The sequence below is a fragment of the Lynx rufus genome, unplaced genomic scaffold, assembly GCF_022079265.1.
Source record: "Lynx rufus isolate CCGP_SWC_20201006 ecotype Redwood Valley unplaced genomic scaffold, mLynRuf1.p SCAF_18, whole genome shotgun sequence".
Lineage (NCBI taxonomy): Eukaryota > Metazoa > Chordata > Mammalia > Carnivora > Felidae > Lynx > Lynx rufus.
The window spans coordinates 1,431,664-1,449,418 of record NW_025814832.1 but is presented as its reverse complement, the minus strand read 5'-3'; the positions used below and the strand labels follow the sequence as shown (position 1 = coordinate 1,449,418).

General features: G+C 41.0%; 1 protein-coding gene across 1 annotated transcript in view; it reads right to left on the bottom strand.

Moving 5' to 3' along the window:
• METTL16 (methyltransferase 16, N6-methyladenosine) overlaps positions 1–15,224 on the bottom strand; it is a 73,647-nt gene extending 58,423 nt beyond the window's left edge. Inside the window, exons 1-2 of the mRNA XM_047080669.1 lie at positions 15,099–15,224; positions 7,441–7,568 (exon numbers count right to left, since the gene is read on the bottom strand). Coding sequence (XP_046936625.1) covers positions 7,441–7,568 — 128 coding nt within the window. The 5' untranslated portion in view covers positions 15,099–15,224. The remainder of the gene's footprint in view (positions 1–7,440; positions 7,569–15,098) is intronic.
• Between the last annotated feature and the right edge of the window lie 2,531 nt (positions 15,225–17,755).

The window sequence follows — 17,755 nt, the reverse complement described above, 5'->3', positions numbered from 1 at the left end:
GGGGTGTAAAAACTGTGACTTTTTATTTTATGTTTGCAACATTACCATCATAAATGTAGTTACATTTATGGATATATTTCTATAATTTTCCATTAAGCGTTCTATAATGTCTGTATAATTAAAAACAAAAACAAAAACCAGGGGTGCCTGGGTAGCTGAGCAGGTTGAGTGTCTGACTTCAGCTCAGGTCTTGATTTCACAGCTCGTGAGTTCTAGCCCTGCATCAGGCTCTGTGCTGACAGCTCAGAGCCTGGAGACTGCTTTGGATTCTGTGTCTCTGTCTCTCTCTGCCCCTCTGCTGCTCGCTTGCTCACTCTCTCTGTCACACACACAAACATTAAAAAAAATTTTTTTAACAAATAAAAAAATAAAAAACAAAATCCTCTTTTCAAAAAAGGAAAACAGGCCCATGGTTTCAGAATACTTTCCCATGAAAGAGGGACAATTCTGTTGGAAACCAAACTAGGATTATTTCCCACGGTGACAGCAATCACAAAAGACAGTACTACAGCTGAAGCATTAATTACATAGCTTTATAAAACACTCGGAGCAAGGGAAACAGCATTATAATTAATGTTTTCTTAGTGCCTTCAAACAGAGTTGTTATTTATATCAACAATTCTTGTTGTTAAAAAATATACATATATTCACCTTGATGGACTAGAGTATATAATTTATTAATAAGAAATTACATCCTAATCACCAAAATGTACAAGATATCAAGCAGAGATTATTCTAATTAAAGAAACGGAAAAAAACAACAAAGAGCTGATTCTTACACTTTGTTAGCAAGACAAGTGTTCATTCTCTTACCTCTAAGAAAACACAGACACTACTCTGAGCGTTAGAAATCCTTTTGTAGGACAAAGTCTAGTCATTCAGCTTTACTGGTTAAATATCTAGGTCACTGTAGCACCCTGGGACATTAAAAATTCCTGAACACAGGCAAGATCTTTTTTCATTCTCGTTTCTGAGATCACAAGAACTAAAATTAGCTCTCACGTGGAAATTAGTAATTTATTCGATCAGTCTTTGTTGTTTAACACATCCAGCTTCACAAAATAGCCTATTGTCAACAAGTCCATGTCCGATTTCCTCAGAATAACTCCTGCTCTGCTACTAATGAATACAATATTACCATTATAGATGGAGTTTGGAAGGATACATTCTGTGACCAATGGTTGAAATAACAATCATTCTAACACTGTAGGACTGAACCTCATGTAACAACAACAAAGGCTAAAGCCTCCCAACCTAATTTTCTGACTTGGTTTCTATTCATTAGATCTTCACCAAGAGGTTAAATATGTACTGTTATAAAGTATGACAAAACCCTTCAATGCTGGCTCTTTGGCTTAAAAACAGATCAGTTAAGTGTCACACTCTAACCAAACTCAACTGACAGGGCTCAACTCAGTTGCATATCCCCAAGGGGCTGGTTATTGTGAAAAAGTACAAACTAAAATCTAATTGCAAAGGTCAGACATGATTACAACAAGGCAGTGATGGATGCAGAGAAGAAAAATAGAAAGGGAGATTACACTAGAAATCCTCGTCACCTTATCAATTACACCAAGCGTAACAAAAATAAGGGTACCTATCATTTGCTAAGTGTTTATAATGTGTCACTTCACATGCATTATCACTAACCCTTATGACAAATACCAAAATATGTCTTTTTATCCCTGTGTTCTTTAGATGAGGAAATTCAGTCTCCGTGAAGTTAATTATCTAAAACCTCCAGAGCTGCTAAGTGGCACCTCAAGACCAGTCCCTAGAGTGACTGACTCAGAAATACCCCCTCTCCATACCACACACACCCTGCTTAAGAGGTGAGCAAATATGGGGTGCCTCACTGGCTCAGTAGACCTTGCAAATTTTGATCTCAGGGTCATGAGTTTGAGCTCTTTGTGGGGTGTAGAGATTACTTGAATATATAAAACTTAAAAAAAAAAACATGCATTCATGTTTATAGGTTAAAAATTCAAAACATAAGGGCACTTGGGTGCCTCAGTTGGCTGAGTGTCCGACTTCAGCTCAGGTCATGATCTCACAGTTCGTTGAGTTCGAGCCCCACATTGGGCTCACCACTATCAGCGCAGAGCCTGCTTTTCTGATCATCTGTCCCTCTCTCTCTACCCCTCCCCTGTTTGTGCTCTCTCAAAAATAAATAAAAATATTTTTTTAAAAGTTCAAAACAGGGGCGCCTGGGTGGCTCAGTCAGTTGAGTGTCCAACTTCAGCTCAGCTCATGATCTCTCGATTTGAGAGTTCAAGCCCCGTGTCGGGCTCTGTGCTGACAGCTCAGAGCCTGGAGCCTGCTTCAGATTCTGTGTCACCCCCATTCTCTGCCCCTCCCCTGCTCATGCTCTGTCTCCCTCTGTCTCTCAATAATGAATAAGTGTTCAAAAAAATTTTTTTAATAAAAAAATTTTTTAAAGTTCGAAACATATAATTAAATCAAATTTATTGAGTGTATTGTTTAGACTTCCTATCAGCAGTACTTAATGGTTTTTGGGTCAATGACCCTTTTTAAAAGTGAAGTTCTAAATTACAGGTCAAAGTTTTGAACACTATCTCCTCAAGAAAAAAAATATACCATTTTTTTTTGTTTGTTTTTTAAAGTAAGCTCTACGGCCAGCATGGGACTTCCACTCATGACCCTAAGATCAATAGCCTAGAGACTGAGCCAGCCAGACGTGCCTCCAACTCAAGTATTTTTATCTAATTGTTTTCAAGGCATTTGTGAATCCTCTGAAAGTCCCTAAGGTTATTTCCCTGTTTACTTTTGTCTACTTGGTTAGAAATACAAGGAAAAGGGGCGCCTGGGTGGCGCAGTCGGTTAAGCGTCCGACTTCAGCCAGGTCACGATCTCGCGGTCTGTGGGTTCGAGCCCCGCGTCGGGCTCTGGGCTGATGGCTCAGAGCCTGGAGCCTGTTTCCGATTCTGTGTCTCCCTCTCTCTCTGCCCCTCCCCCGTTCATGCTCTGTCTCTCTCTGTCCCAAAAATAAATAAAAAACGTTGAAAAAAAAAATTAAAAAAAAAAAAAAAAGAAATACAAGGAAAAGTGTCTCCAAATTATGTTAAACACTTTTTAATTTTTTTAGAGAGCGCTCTCACAGCTCACAAGTGGGGGGGGGGGGGAGAGAGAGAAAGGGAGAGAGGCAGGGGGAGAGAGAGAGAATGAATCTCAAGCAGGATCCATGCGCAGCATGGAGCTCAATTTGGGGCTCAGTCCCACGACGCTGGGATCATGCCCTGAGCTAAAATCGAGTTGGATGCTCAACTGACAGTCACCCAGGTGCCCCATGTTAAACACTTATTAAAAGATATTTGTTATATTTTTCAAAATGCTGAAGCCTTCGTTTTTTTATTTTTGAGAAAGACAGACAGAGAGAGAGAGAGAGAGAGAGAGAGAGAGAGAGAGAATGAGTGGGGGAGGAGCAGAGAGAGAGGGAGACACAGAATTCGAAGCAGGCTCCAGGCTCTGAGCTGTCAGCACAGAGCCCAATGTGAAGCTCGAACCCACAAACCATGACATCATGATGTGGGCCAAAGCTGGATGCTTAACCAACTGAGCCACCCAGGTGACCTTCATTTTTTTTAACTTTCAATGAAAATTATCGTTTTTATTAACATAAACTAGTCCTTTTTTTCCAATTTGATGCTTTCTTATCTTCTGTTTTACTTTTTCTAATTTGGGGGAACTCTCATTTGCCTAGAAAATTTTTGTTCATCCCTTTAATTTTCCATTAATCCATAATTTAAGTAGGTCACTTGTGAGGTGGACAGGGGGAGGAGGAGGGGTAGGCAATGGGTTAGACAGGTGATGAGTAGGCAGCTCTTTCTGCCCATAGGTCTGTCCCTGTGCTTTAATAAAATCATCTATTTGCACCAAAAACAATAACAAAAAACAGGTGATGGGTATTAAGGAAGGCACTTGTGATAAGCACCAGGTGTATGTAAATGATAAATCACTAAATTCTACAGCGAAACTAATATTCCACTGTATGTTAACTAGCTGGAATTTAAATACAAACTTAGAGAAAAAGTAAGTTTGCCATTTGTAAATGGCACAGAGTTAGATTTTACAGAGGAATTAACTCTCATGAATTCAATAAATTTTTTGCATGTCTATTACTTGCCAGGCACCTTTAATACATTCAGATATGCTGTAATAACAAATCTGTCTGGTCTTCTCTGAGCTATTATTTTAAAAACTATAAATCTTAAGCCATCTTAAAAATCCTCCTCTGGTTCCTCTGTGTCTGAGCAACCAAGTTAATTTGCATGCTATGACAGGCTCTTCATGACCTGTTCTTTTTTTCATCTTGTTACTCCCCAACCTGCTATCCTATGTCCACTTCAGCCCCACCTACGTGCAATTCTCCAAACTTTCCACACCCTTAACAAAATTCTGTTCTCTGTACTTGGAATTCTTTCCCCCACTTTTTTTTTTTTTTAAATGTTTGTTTATTTTTAAGACAGAGCACGAATCGGGGAGGGACAAAGAGAGGGAGACACAGAATCCAAAGCAGGCTTTAGGCTCTGAGCTGTCAGCACAGAGCCTGATGCAGGGCTCAAACTCAGACAGCTAACCGAAGTCAGACACTCAACTGACTGAGCCACCCAGGTGCCCCTCCTTCCCCCTTCTATTCAGTCTTCAGGATTCAGTTCAAAGACCCAAGGCCTCTACTAACATCACCCCGTATCACTGCTTTGTCCTGCTCTTCTGACTTCCATTTTCAATTGCCTACTAAATAACCCTACTTGAATATCCCACAGCTTTCTCAGATTGCATATAACCCAAAACGAAAATCTCATCTCCCCAAAAACAAGCTCATTCCCCCTTGATCCCTAACTCAATAAACCAGGTACTACCACCTAGCCTCTTGCTAAATTAGAATCCCAAGCACCACACCTGGCTCACACTCCTTAATTTCTACCACATTCTGCTCATTCTATTCATGAATTTTTCTCAAATTCATCAGTGATTTCTATCCCTCCTGCCTCTACCTAGTTAGGCCACCAATGTCTAATCTGGATTACTGAAACCATTTCCTACTTACCTCCCTATACCTCCAATCTTAATTTCCCCTGCAACCTATCCTCCGCAATGCTCCTAGACTACTTCTGTCTAAACACAATTCTGAACATGTTATTCCTCTACTTTTAAATGTTAGTGGGGGCGCCTGGGTGGCGCAGTCGGTTAAGCGTCCGACTTCAGCCAGGTCACGATCTCGCGGTCCGTGAGTTCGAGCCCCGCATCAGGCTCTGGGCTGATGGCTCAGAGCCTGGAGCCTGTTTCCGATTCTGTGTCTCCCTCTCTCTCTGCCCCTCCCCCGTTCATGCTCTGTCTCTCTCTGTCCCAAAAATAAATAAACGTTGATAAATGTTAGTGGATAAGGATGGGGGTGGGTAGCTCTGAAGATACAAGAACCCTTGATGCATGTCCTTAAAATAAATTCCAAACTCCTAAGTGAGCCTTGTAAAGTACTACAAGCATAATCATCTCCAGACTCATCTGTCCACTATATCTCAGGCACACTCTGCTTTTCCAGTTCCCCTACTGCTCAGTGCTCTGCACATACTGTTCCCTCTACTTGTAACACTCTTCTATCCGGCTAACTCCTAGTCATTCTTCAGCACAACCATGACACCACTTTTGTTTCAAATCATTCTCTAAGTCCCAAAGTCACAGTTGGGTCTCCCTTCTATGTGATTCTACCATACATCCCACAGATTCTGCCACACCAAATGTATTTGTCCACTTCCCCTGCTAGTGTGTAAACTCCAAATGCGAAGTCACTGTCTTTCTTCTTTATTATGGCTTTCCCAAGAATTTAGCACAAAATGGTTAATCAACAGACATTTTGTTAAGTAATTAAGTACAATGATAGGAACACACAGGAAACCAAGAATAAAAAAACTGTATCTGTCCTAAAGCTGCATGCACAAATAAAACATCCACATATATAACTATGAAATGAAGATTTAAGCACGATGGTAGAGATGATCTACACCAAGAGAAATACTACCTCAATCTCTCTAGACCATCTCCACAGTAAGATGCCAAAAATAATTCTTTAAAGCATGTAAAGAAAATACTGGAACTCTTATTTAAATGTTTTTGATTTCTATTTCATATTATGTTGTCTAATGTGCTTAATATAGTAACACAGTAAATTGTACAAGCATTCATATATGGGGTGGTCCTCATATATGAGGTGGTCCTCAACTTTTAACTGAGTGACAAAAAAAGCTTGGAAACCATAGTTCTAGGGTATTGGATCTCAACCTTTGTGTATTGTTGAAGGGGGCCTTGATTGCTTTCAGAATCTAATAGAAACTAAGAATTATCTCCCAGAAAAATGAGCATAAATATACATTTTTTTTTCAACGTTTTTATTTTATTTTTGGGACAGAGAGAGACAGAGCATGAACGGGGGAGGGGCAGAGAGAGAGGGAGACACAGAATCGGAAACAGGCTCCAGGCTCCGAGCCATCAGCCCAGAGCCCGACGCGGGGCTCGAACTCCCGGACCGCGAGATCGTGACCTGGCTGAAGTCAGACGCCTAGCCGACTGCGCCACCCAGGCGCCCTAACATTATTTTTAATCTTTTATAAGATTTCTAGGGTATCTCGGCCTTCAGGTTAAGTCCTGCCCTAGGGCTTCCATTTTTAAAGCCATAAAGAGACTGCTAGTAGAAGAGGTCATCAAAATGTCTCAGGCCCTATTATGCTATTATTCCTTACCTTCCCTTTTCTCCACAATCCTGCTCTTCCTCCTCCCCAGTTGAATCACCACACCTGTCCCCAAGAAGGCTTGGAATTTCTAGTCTATAACTCCCATAGAGTTTAGGAATGCAGTGAAATATTTCCTTCTCAAAGGTATAACATACACATCAGTTATTCCCAAACCATCACCATAATTTTGCTATTTCCCTAAGTACTCATATTATTATTTCCTTAATTTTTAAAATCAACATTTTTACCAAATTTAACTTTAAATTTGATGACATCCTAAGTATCTGTGAAATCAGTTTTGATGCCTGATGATTTCTCTACTACATCAAAATAAACATACACTTAAAATAAGGACTCTAGACCCTCATCAGCACCAAGTTTTAGAGCACAATCTCAAGGTTTCTGCACTTACTCTGAAATCTCTGTTGGGTAAGCAATAATTCAGAGATCAAGTTTTCTTAAAGCCAGAAAGAAACTTAAAAGTATTTGGTCCAATCCTCTCATTTTACAGTTTAAAAAGATGCAACCCAGACAGGTTAAGTGATTTGTCCAAGATCAGATGAGAAATTTAAGGAAAAGTCTAGGATTAGCATTCAGGTATAGTATTGGCCCAGTATGCTTTCCACTACACTTGTGTCCTTTCAGATTACACTAGAATAATACAGTTATCAAGAATTCTTCATCTGTTACCTACCTCACTCTTCCATTCAGATTTATCTGAACATGCTGCTTAAAATCTGGATATTTGGATGCCAGATACGCAAAGTCAGGAGGTTTGTCCTTGTATCTATTCCTTGCATGCATTGATTTACTCAGAGCCATCTTTAAAAAGAAAAAAAAAAGGAAAAAAGTCAGCATATTTAGTTTAAAAAAAATTAATGGGAAAAAGCTGTGGTTGCCAAGTCAACAGTTATAGCCAACATATTTCTGCTAATCAACTGAGAAAGTAGAAGTTACATTTTTTAAATGTACACAACAAATAAGCATATGAAAAGATGCTTAACATCACCATGAATCATTAGGGAAATGCAAATCAAAACCACAGTATCACTTCATACCCATTAGGATAACTATTATTAAAAAGGAAAAAAAAGAGGGGTGCCTGGGTGGCTCAGTTAGTTAAGCGTTGGACTTTGGCTCAGGTCACGACCTCATGGTTCATGAATTCAAGCCCCACATCGGGCTCTGTGCTGACAGCTTGGAACCTGCTTCAGATTCTGTGTCTCCCTCTCTCTCTCTGACCCTCCCCTGCTCGCACTCTCTCTCTAAAATAAATAAACTTTTAAAAAGTTAAAAAAAAAAAAAGAAAAAAAAAAGATAAACGTTGGTGAGGATGTTAGGAAACTGGAGCCTTCACGCACTGCAGGGAGGAATGTGTACAACTGCTGTGGAAAGTTTGGCGGTTCTTTAAAAAGTAGAATTGCCACATGATCCAGCAACTCCCCTCCTAAGCATATACCCAAGAAAAGTGAAAGCATGGATTCAAAGAGATATTTGCACATCAGTGTTCACAGCAGCATCATTCCTAACGGCCGAAAGGTAGAAACAATCCCAAATGTCCATAAATGGATAAACCAAATGTGGTACATACATACAATGGAATATTATTCAGTCATAAAAAGGAATAAATTTCTGATACACCCTACAACATGGATGAACCTTAAAAACATTATGTAAGGGAAACAAGCCACATACAAAAAAGACAAACGTTGTATTTTCCCACTTATAGTAGCAAGAATAGGCAAATTCATATAGAGAGCAGAATAGAGGTTACCAGGGTTTGGGAGGGAGGTAGGAATGTTGAATTATTACTTAGTGGGTACACGGTTTCTGTTTAGGATGAGGAAAAACTTCTAGAAATGGACAGTGGTGATGGTTACACAACACTGAATGCACTTAATGCCACTGAATAGTACACTTAAAAATGGTTAACTTTTATGTTATGTATATTTTATCACAGTTTGAAAAATGTATGCAACATGATTTTTTTTTTTTTAAACCATGGGAAGAAAACCGGAAACTATTCTTTTGAAAGCATCAAAGGGGTAGAAGGCAGTATAATCTACAGCCAAGAAGTAATAGAGGTACTTTTTACAGTGTTCTTGTATGGACTGAATATTTGGTAGTACACCATAAAGTCACTAATGTTTCAAAATACACTTTCTATTTTATAAATTTCAGTCTTGTCAGTCCTAGGTAGCTAAAAACCAAATAAAAACAATTTTGTCTTCTTCCAGATTACAAAAAGGGAAAAAAAGTTAATGCATTTATATTGCAAGACAAACACTGGAAGAAAAGCCATTGTAGTGGTTTAGTAAATTGTGCAATTGGTAATTTGAAAAAATAATTTTTTTATGCTTGTTTATTTTTGAAAGACAGAGACAGAGCATGAGTGGGGGAAGGACAGAGAGAGAGGGAGACACAGAATCCAAAGCAGGCTCCAGGCTCTGAGCTGTCAGCACGGAGCCCGACGTGGGGCTCAAACCCACGAACTGAGAGATCATGGCCTGAGCCGAAGTTGGACGCTTAACCAACTGAGCCACCCAGGCGTCCCTAAAAAAATATTTTAGTGTATATCTCAGTGGCAACTGATTTGTATTTTCTTTTTATCACTCTGTATTTTCCATTGTTTTTAATAAGGCGCATTCACCTAAACAAAGTTATGTAAGTCAGAATCTTAGGCATCACTTGCTAGTTCTATACTCCTCTCATATCCCCCAAAATCAACAGTCATGAGGATTTTTACCTGCTAAATACCTCTCAAATCCATCTATTCCTCCCTATCTTCACAGGTATCAGCCCAATACAAATTAACTTGGATAGCTAAAACAACCTCCTACTTGGCCACACGAAATCAACTCTTACAATTTCCCTTTTCCACCTTGCAGAGATCATCTCCTAAACACAAATCTCATTATGTCTTCCTTCTCCTATGCCCACCTGTTCAAATCTTTTTATTTTTTTTATTTTTTTTTTAAATTTTTTTTTCAACGTTTATTTATTTTTCGGACAGAGAGAGAGCATGAATGGGGGAGGGGCAGAGAAGAGAGGGAGACACAGAATCGGAAACAGGCTCCAGGCTCTGAGCCATCAGCCCAGAGCCTGACGCGGGGCTCAAACTCCCGGACCGAGAGATCGTGACCTGGCTGAAGTCAGACGCTTAACCGACTGCGCCACCCAGGCGCCCCCCACCTGTTCAAATCTTTACTCAGAGGATTAAAAACAAAAACCACTAGGGTGCCTGGGTGGCTGAATTGGTTAAAGTTAAGCCTCTGACTCTTGATATCTTGATTTCAGCTCCAGTCAGGAAGGCTGCTTAAGATTCTCTCTTCCTCTGCCCCCCCACACCCCCTCGCACAGGCTTGCTATCTCACACAAACTCATGGCCCAGCACAGCATGGCCTTACCTAGTTTTTCACCATCAGTTTATGTCACACCTATCCTTGCTCTTCTTTCTGTCCCTCCACTCTGGCAACAGGGTCTTTACACAGTTTATTCCCTTTGTAATGTTCTTTCCTCCTCTTCACCTACTGAATTCCTACTTATCCTTTCTTTTAAGTTTTTATTTATTTATTTTTGAGAGAGAGAGAGCACAGCCAGAGTGCAGCCAGCAAGTGGGAGAGGGACAGAGAAAACGAGAATCCTAAGCAGGCTCCACACTGTCAGCACAGAGCCTGATGTGAGGCTGCAATTCTCTAACCCAACTGTGAGATCATGACCGGAACAGATATCAAGAGTCAGACGCTTAATAGATTGAGCCACCCAGGCGCCCCTCCTACTCATTTTCACTCTTACAGTTCAAACATCTCTTCTTCAGGAAAGTGTTTCTTCCCTAATCTCACTAGTTAAATCATATTCCCTTATTATAGTGTCTCCTGGCAACAAGCACCTTTCCTTTGTAGGCTTATTAGAAATGTAACTTTACATAGTAATGGATCTAACACTCTATTTCAGGTTTTTGACAGCTTTCTACACTGAAAAAACATTTTTTTAAATTTTTTAATTCAAGTATAATTACCATAATGTTATATTAGTTTCAGGTGTATGATATAATGGTTCAACAATTATAAATATTCCTCTGGGCTCATCAAAGTAAGTGTACTCTTTTTTTTTTTTTTAACGTTTATTTATTTTTGAGACAGAGAGAGACACAGCATGAATGGGGGAGGGTCAGAGAGAGAGGGGGACACAGAATCTGAAACAGGCTCCAGGCTCTGAGCTGTCAGCACAGAGCCCGACACGGGGTTCAAACTCACGGACCGCGAGACCAGACCTGAGCCGAAGTCAGACGCTTAACCAACTGAGCCACCCAGGCGCCCCAAAGTAAGTGTACTCTTAATCCCCCCCACCCACCTCCCCACCTCCCCTCTGGCAACCACTAGTTTGTTGTTTGCATTTAAGAGTCTGTTTTTTGGGAGGCACTTGGGTGGTTCAGTCTGTTAAGCATCCAACTCCTGATTTCAGCTCAGGTCCTGATCTCATAGTCGTGGGATAGAGCCCTAAGCCAGGCTCTGAGCTGAGCTGAACGTGGAGCCTGCTTGGAATTGTCTCTCCCCACCCCCTCCTCTACAGACATGCGCTCTCTCTCTCTCTCTCTCTCTCTCTCTCAAAAATAAACATCTAAAAGAAAAGAGTCTTTTTTTGCTCATCTACCTTTTTTTTGTTTCTTTAAATTCCACATGAGTGAAATCATATGGTATTTGTCTTTCTTTGACTTATCTCACTTAGCACTATATCCTCTAGGTCCACCCATGTTGTTGCAAATGGCAAGATTTCATTCTTTTTAAAATTTTTTTAATGTTTGTATTTACTTTTGAGAGACAGAGACCAAGTGCGAGTGGGAGTGTGGGGGAGGGAGAGAGGAAGAGAGAGAAAGGGAGAGAGAAAGAGAGAGAGAGAGGGAGGGAGACACAGAATCCGAAGCAAGCTCCAGGTTCTGAGCTGTTAGTACAAAGCCTGATGTAGGGCCTGAACACGTGAACCACCAAAAGACCATGACCTGAGTGGAAGTTGGATGTTTAACCAACTGAGCCACCCAGGTGCCCCAACATTTCATCCTTTTTAATAGCTGAGTAATATTCCATCATGTATATATACACCTTTTTAAAAATATATACCTTTTAAAAAATTTTTTAGTGTTTATTTATTTTTGAGAGAGACATGTGCAAGCCGGGGGAGGGGCAGAGAAAGAGGGAGACACAGAATCCAAAGCGGGATCCAGGCTCTGAGCTGTGAGCACAGAGCCCGACATGGGGCTCAAACCCATGAACCGTGAGATCATGACCTGAGCTGAAGTCAGACACTTAACCAACTGAGCTACCCAGGCACCCCAACTTTCAAAGCATTCTAGGCTTTTCCCTCAAAGTTCTTTAGTTTACATTTGTCTGTCCTATCCCCCACCCCACCTCCCAAGCTGCAACCATGTCCATCTTATTGTTTATTCCATCCACCAGCAACTGGCATACAATAAATATTTGTTAGGTCAATGAATAATTCAGAATTTAGGGGAATTAATAGTCACCTGAAAGCTTTTCAGCATACTAAACTACCACCTTTTGCCCCTAACGTTATCACAGAAACTCACTACATACAAGTTTTAATTTCCTAACGTTAATATACCCTTACAGACTATCAAGAAAGAGGGGAGCATAAAACTAGGACAAGAACCAGTCCCCATGAAAAAGTTGTATAAGGGGCACCTGGCTGGCTCAGTCAGTACAACATGTGACTCTTGATCTTGGGGTTGTAAGTTCAAGCCCTATGTTGGGTGTAAAGATTACTTAAAACTAAAATTAAAAAAAGATTAAAAAATTAAAAAAAAATTTTTTTATTAAAAAAAATCAATCAATCAATCAATAAATAATAAAATTAAGGGGCGCCTGGGTGGCTCAGTCGGTTGGGCAACCAACTCCACCCAGGTCATGATCTCACAGATCATGAGTTTGAGTCCCTCATCCGGCTCTGTGCTGACAGCTCAGAGCCTGAAGCCTGCTTTGGATTCTGTGTCTCCCTCTCTCTCTCTCTGCCCCTCCCCCACTCATGTTCTATCTCTCTCCTTCAAGAGTAAATAAACATCAGGGGTGCCTGGGTGGCTCAGTCGGTTAAGCGTCTGACTTCAGCTCAGGTCATGATCTTGTGGTTCATGAGTTCAAGACCCACATCGGGCTCTGTGCTGACAGCTCAGAGCCTGGAGCTTGCTTCAGATTCTGTCTCCGTCTCTCTCTGCCCCTTCCCCACTCATGCTCTGTCTCTTTCTCAAATATAAATAAAACATTAAAAAAAAATTTTTAAAAAGAGTAAATAAACATCAAAAAATATTTAAAAAAAAATTTTTTTTAACATTTATTTATTTTTGAGACAGAGAGAGACAGAGCATGAACAGGGGGAGGGCAAGAGAGAGAGGGAGACACAGAATCTGAAGCAGGCTCCAGGCTCTGAGCTGTCAGCACAGAGCCTGATGCGGGGCTCGAACTCACGGACCGTGAGATCATGACCTGAGCGAAGTCGGACGCTCAACCGACTGAGCCACCCAGGCGCCCCCAAAAAATATTTTTAATAAACAAATTAAATTTAATTTAAAAAAAAAGGAAAATGTTCTCCTTTCTTGTGATTCTGGCAAGCAACAAAAGAAAAGTACCCTAACAGTAATTTCAAGAGACATTGGTATGTAAGGCTCTGCAACACATTTAAGATTCTAAAGACTGCATGCATGACATCAGTGTACACACGACACTCTGAACATATGTGGAACAAATTAAATTACAGATACAGCAAATTCAATTCATGTCCTACATTAATCAACCCTTCTGATTAGAATACATACAGAAAAAAATCAATAAAGCCACCCTTTTGCTAACCAATCTCCTAACGCAGGCAATGGGGTCTTAGATAAATCTTATTCTTCTGAGTATCAACACTTAGCTGGAATAAACATTGTCACTTCCCACTTCTCTCTAACTTAATCTTTCTCTTCCTGGCTCATTCTTATCCAGTCACACTGCCCTCCTTGTTTGTTTGTTTTTTAATCAAATCTGGCACACTCCTGACTCAGGGCTTTTGTACTTGGTCTGTATAGACTGCTCTTCCCCCAGAAATACATACATATAAGGTGCCTCACCTTTTTCAGGCCTTTGACAAAACCTCACCTTCTCACTGATGCCTTTCCCACTTTTTAAAAATTATTATTATTTTTAAAGTATGCTCCATGCCCAACGTGGGGTCTGAACTAACCACCCCTCTATCAAAAGTAGCATGCTCTATCAACTGAGCCAGCCAAGGCGCCCCTGATGCCTTTCCTTAGTGCAGTGAGTTAACACACTCCACTCCCTTAATAGTTTCGGTACTCTACATAGAACTTACCCATCCGATATTCCATACACAGCATTTACTTACTTTTCAAAACTGCCCTGCCAGTAAACTTCATGTGGGAAAATATTTTGTCTATCTTGTTCACTGTGATATCCCCGCGCCTAAATTAGGGCCTGGGGGAGTAGACACTCGTAAGTATTTGTTGACTGAACACACGATGAAACTCTTCACTGTCCCAGAACACTAAAACACAGCACTCTCATTCTTTGTAGAACAGCCCTCAACTGGACACTCAAAAAGGATGTCTCTTGTGGGTTACCCGGGTCAGTCCAGAAAGCCAAAGGAGTACACCCTTGACACTGAGGCTTCGCTTTTCTTTGATCTTTGCCATCTCCATGCTGTTTCCTTGGTTTCTCCTAACCCTCTTAATAACAGTCTTAAACTACCGTTTATCTTAACACAAAAGAATCTAAATTCCGCTTCGAATTCAAATTTCCGCTTCCAACTCGAAATTTCTTCTGCATAAATTTCTCCCAGTTCAACCCCAATCTCCGTTTTCTCACTTTGCCTTCCTTCATTCATAACTTTTTCCTCTAGTTCCGCCATTGCCAGTTCTCTATCTCCTCCACTCCTCCCACACATTCATCTTATCCACCCAGTCTTCCAGCCTCAGTTTCGGATCTCTCTAAACGTCCTCAGCCCCTGGGACCTCTCTCACTTCAATCCTAGCCTCCATTCTACACGCCAACTCCTCCCAGCCGCCCCACCACCATTACCCCCCTCCACGTGCGCGCGCGCGCGCACCCACCCACCCAAACCGTTCACTCACCCATGTGGTCTGTCCCCCTAGACCCAAAGTCAGTACCTCACAGGTGCAGAATCCGCGCGCGCGCGCACGCAAACACACACACATACACCCATCGGGTCTGTCTCCCCAGGCCCGAAGTCAGCAACTCACCAGCCCAGGACCCGAGAATAAGGAACTCGGGCCGTACATAGGTTAAATGACCTCTCCTCCCGCCCAAGAAATATTAAATGACTCACATCTGAAGTCAACGTTTCTTCAAGAAGACCAGTCTGGAGTAGGCCTCTTTAACCCTAGAGTCTTAAACCACCCGCAGAGCGAAGCGCCTAGAAACGCAGATGTTACGCTCCAAGTGCGCCGCCATGTTGGGCAGCCATTTAGCCTCGTGATTGGACGAAGCACTCTCGCGCGACCTGTAGCAGAGTCTGAAGAAAGAAAGAACCGTCGCGATATCTGGAGTTTGAGGCTCCTGACACAAGGAAGGGGCGTGGTAGCAAGGGGGGTGTTTTTGCGTGAGGGCACCTGGCGTAAAATCGGTTTGAGAACTTGTTTTTCGTTTGTCTGTTTTTTAATGTAGATTTTTAAAAATGTAGCTTTCTGGGTCCCACTTCAGACTTCCTAAATCACTCTCGGGGGTTGGGCAGGAATATGAGAACGGCGGGGGGAGGGGACTTTAGGATTTGATGGCGAGCAGTTAGCGTCGTTTATTGTGCAACAGGTCTCTCTCTTCGTATGTTGCCTCATTTAATCATGACTGATGAACCTGTGGTGTGGGAAGGCGTAATCGCATTTACAGCGTCAAAACTGGGGATAAGAAATATTAAGTCGTTTGTTCAAGATCTCACATCGGATGACACTAAGTCCGTGTTCTTTGTCTCCTCACCTGCCACTTGAGCTGGAAGCTCTATTAAATGCTTTTCATTTTTCTTTTCAACTCGGTTATACTTTCACCCTCTGGTAAGTAGAGTGAGCATTAGTCTCATTTCATAATGGAGACAAAAAGATAAACCACTTTAAAAAGGTATACAACTTAAGCTAGGACTAAAGTCATCCTCTGGGCCCTCATGTGTTAACTTTTTCCATTAAAGCTTGCCTGAGTCCTAGTAATTAATATGAAAGCTTCTGGCAAAGTGCTGCTGTAAAATTGAGAGATAGAGGCTAAGAAATGGAGACTTCAGCTTTATGCAGAACAAAGTGTATAGGCAGTCACCCAAGGAAAGGTGAGGAGGTGCTCTCATCTATTGTGTAACACACACCACCCTAAAATATATAGCTTAAAACAACAATTTTATTTACTCACTGTTCTTCAGTCTAGGCTGGAATTAGTCCATCTGTTCTTGTTCTGTCCTTGCTGTTCATGGTAGCATCAGCTGGTGGCTGGTTCAGCTGGAGTGACTGGGCCCCCCTCTCCCTGTAGTCTCAAATTTTCTCCCTCTCCATGTGACCTTTCCATATAATTTCTCCAGCAGAGTAGCCAGACTTCTTACATATTAGCTCAGAGATCCCAAAAAGGCAAAAGTGTAAGCTTCTGGGCCTTCTTAAGGCTTAGGCCCAGAACCGGTGCTTTCATTATTCACTAAATTCTATTTGTTAAAGCAGATCAAAGGGCCAGCCAGATTCAAGAGGAAGGTATCCTGGAGTTCCAGGTTATACTCTCAATACTGGAAGCTGTGGTTTGCTGATCTACCAATGAGCAGAATACCACAGAAAGTTTTCTCTTTAGTTGTAGTGACTTTGGTACTGGTTATTTTTACAGTATTTAGTGCTGGCTTCTGGAAAGGTGAAAGAGAAAATGGTTTGGGAGGTATGACTGGTAGGGTTGTAAGATGCTGGTGAATTTCTCTGTTAGCTCCAAACAGAGATCTGACTCCCCTGTGGGTCAAACCAGAGAGATCCTAGCTTTATGGGGTTTAAATCATGCCCCCAACCACTTACTAACCCCATGATGATGGACAATTTACTTACAACATCCAAGCCTGAGTTTTCTCAATATTGCCAAACAGGATAGTAATCTCATATGGTTGTTGTGAGAATTAAATCAGATAATGCATATAAAGCAGCATAGTTTCTAGCACATAGTAAGTTATCATTATTACTATTATTATTCCTTATAATTTCTTTGTCAGTTTCCATTTTTAAAAAATTATTTCAGGGGCGCCTGGGTGGCTCAGTCGGTTAAGTGTGCAACTTCAGCTCAGGTCACGATCTCACAGTTAGTGGGTTCAAGCCCCGCATCAGGCTCTGTGCTGACAGCTCAGAGCCTGGAGCCTGCTTCGGATTCTATGTCTCCCTCTCTCTCTGCCCCTCCCCCACTCATGCTCTGTCTCTCTCTCTCTCTCTCTGTCAAAAATAAATAAAAACATTGAAAAATTAAAAAAAAAATTATTTCATAATGATAAAACATGTTCACTATAGAAAATTTGTAGAAATTTCAAATAATACAGGAAAGTATGAGAAAGAAAGCAAAAAGTATCTAAAAATCTCACGACCTAGAGCCAATTACCAGAAGTTGATAACCTTACTTCCAGACCTCTGTTTTCATAAGGATATATAACTAAACAATTTTATATATTTTTTCTCAGATACAAATCTTGGAGGTTCTCCTACCTCAATTAATATAGTTCTATATTAATGCGACGGGTCCATAGTATTCCATTTTATGGATGTGCCACAATTTTTTGAAACTATTTTCCCTATAGGTGAACATAGATTGGCCTGCTGTTATGGTACAATGATGACTACATCTCCTTTAAAAATTTTTTTTACGTTAAAATTGTCTAGAGACTCCACAAAATAGATTAATAACATACTCAACATCAGATTCCTATGGCTTATCTCTCTGACTTACCCTCAAATTCCCAGGAATTTAATCTTGTAAGAGAAGTCTGTCCAACTT